This window comes from Chiloscyllium plagiosum, chromosome 40 (genome assembly GCF_004010195.1).
Source record: "Chiloscyllium plagiosum isolate BGI_BamShark_2017 chromosome 40, ASM401019v2, whole genome shotgun sequence".
Lineage (NCBI taxonomy): Eukaryota > Metazoa > Chordata > Chondrichthyes > Orectolobiformes > Hemiscylliidae > Chiloscyllium > Chiloscyllium plagiosum.
The window spans coordinates 23970447-23972938 of NC_057749.1; the positions used below are offsets into that span (position 1 = coordinate 23970447).

The 2492-nt window shown below is 51.0% G+C and overlaps 1 protein-coding gene across 1 annotated transcript in view; it reads left to right on the top strand.

Moving 5' to 3' along the window:
- Nucleotides 1-2492, top strand: part of tln2b (talin 2b) — a 297300-nt gene that overhangs the window by 176205 nt on the left and 118603 nt on the right. The window contains exons 17-18 of the mRNA XM_043680129.1: nt 492-700; nt 1558-1656. Of these exons, the coding sequence (XP_043536064.1) occupies nt 492-700; nt 1558-1656 (308 nt within the window). The remainder of the gene's footprint in view (nt 1-491; nt 701-1557; nt 1657-2492) is intronic.

Below are 2492 nucleotides of genomic sequence, written 5' to 3' on the forward strand. Positions count from 1 at the left end.
TGAGTGCGACAGGGAGCGAGTGTGACAGGGTGAGTGTGATGGGGGTGGGTATGACATGGGGATGAGTATGTTGTGGGGCGAGTGTGATGGAGGGGAGGAGGTATGTGTGACGGAGAGGAGGGCGAGTGTGATGTCGGAGTGTGTGTGACGGAGGGGAGGGTGAATGTGATGAGGGAGTGAGTGTGACAGAGAGGGTGACTGTGATGAAGGGGTGAGTGTGTTGCAGGATTTAAGAACCCCCCCCCCGCTACTTTACAGTGCCATGCACAGCCTGTCAGCACAGAGAGGAGAAAAGGAGCACATGCTTCAACTGCCCTGGGACTCAGTAACGAGAGAGTGTGCAGCCTGGGGGCGGGGGTGTGTGTGTGCGTGTATGTGTGTGAGAGAGAGAGAGAGTGTATGGGGGTAATGTGATGGCAGGAGGAGCAGGGCTGAGTGTGACGTGACGCGGAAAGCCGGGACAGGTTGTAAATGGCGGTGCTTCCCTCCAGGAGATCCCGCAGACACCGATTACACAGCAGTGGGCTGCGCCATCACTACCATCTCCTCCAACCTGACGGAGATGTCCAAGGGGGTGAAGATGCTGGCTGCTCTCATGGACGATGACATTGGCAGTGGGCAGGACCTCCTGCGGGCCGCGAGGACGTTGGCTGGCGCCGTGTCTGACCTGCTGAAGGCAGTCGAACCTTCGTCAGGGGAGGTGAGCTGGCGGGAGGGGGAGGGTGATGAGTCACGAGCTGGGTGGGGGTGGGGTGGAGTGGGCATCGTGAAAACATTTCTCGTTGAAGTCTGAAATGCAAAGAAATTGAGAAAATTGGATGGGCAGTCACACAATTTCTGGCTTTGGGAAACCTATTTACAGCTGTTAGTTTTGCCGGCTGGCGTTGGAGAATAACATCAAACCAAATACAGAGGCCGTTCAATCCATCATGCCTGTACTGGCTCTTTTGAAAGAGCAATCCCACTGGCTCTGCTTTGTCCCAATAGGCTGGTTTTATTTCACCTTTTCCAATGTTTACCTGATTCCCATTTTGAAGGTCCAACTGAATCCCCATTTCCATTCCACCTCTGCCTGATCTGTGCAATAATGCACAGTGTGTTATATGGTCTTGAGCTCCTGTTATGAAATGGATGTTACCTCGCCTCCTGAGTCACTGAGCTGCAGTAAGAGCGATGCAGACCTTTGCTGTGTTCTTTAGGCCAAAGGTTTTGAAACTTATTGCTGTGTCCCTGTCACTGGGGACTGGTAGCCTTTCTTAATCTGAAGTTAAAAACCACACAACACCAGGTTATAGTCGAACAGGTTTATTTGGAAGCACTAGCTTTCGGAGCGCTGCTCCTTCATCAGGTGGCTATGAGCTGGTGCTTCCAAATAAACCTGTCGGACTATAACCTGGTGCTGTGTGATTTTGAACTTTGTCCGCCCCAGTCCAACATCGGCTCCTCCACATCATGTTTCTCAATCTGGGCGTTATTAGGAGATAGTTTCAGTACCCAACGTGCACGTATGTTTTGTCTGAAGTCAGTGCATCTGTGTGTGTGCTTTCCTGTTCGCAGCCTCGGCAGACTGTACTGACAGCGGCTGGAAGCATCGGCCAGGCCAGTGGAGACCTCCTGCGGCACATTGGAGAGAGCGAGACAGACGAACGATTCCAGGTAGGAAGAAAGGTCTCTCTGGAGGGCTTCATTGGTTGTTGTCATCGCAGTTAGACACTTACCCTTGTTTGTCAGTCTGACTTGTGTTGGTTTTCCATGGACTTTTCACGGGATTGATCCTTCATTTATTGTCCCTGGAGATAAATTTGTTCCATGTTTGATCTAGAATGTTCTACTCATTCAGATGCACTTGTTGGGCAGCTGCATGAATTTGGTGCTGGATGAGACTGTTAATAAATTTCTCCCAATGAGTGGGTAATGAGGCAGACAAAAGCCCAAGTATGTGTGTGCGCTTCTGTTTCCATGGCAACGGTTCCCTGGAACAAATTGCCGACCTTGGGGCTCGAGGGGCGCCACTCTGCTTCACAACATCGCCGACAGGAGCTTTTCCTGCTCTTACTGCCTGACGTCAATGTCTATGGTCGGGGGTCTATTGGGGATTTGTCGGTTAATAATTGCCTGGTGTGGTCGTGTTACAAACTTTGTCCTCGATCTTAAACTCTTAAAGTGGGACTTGAACCTGCAGCATTCAGACTCTACCCAATGTGTCACAAGGTGATTCCAGGGAATGTTCATACGATATATTACTGCTGCCAGTGATCAGTAACATTAAAGTTTCGTGTTATTCGCTAATAATCACTGAATTCTATATCTGTGCCATTACTAAGACCCCCTCTGTCCAGATCAATGACATGCCTGCCTCTTGTTCAGCTCAATTCCTGCTACCCCCTCCAGATTTGAAAATCTGGCCCAGTTCCAGTTGCTTCCCTCTGTCTCCCCCCCCCCCCCCCCCCCCATGACCTTCCCCCACTCCCTCACCCACTCTCCTCCCCCTA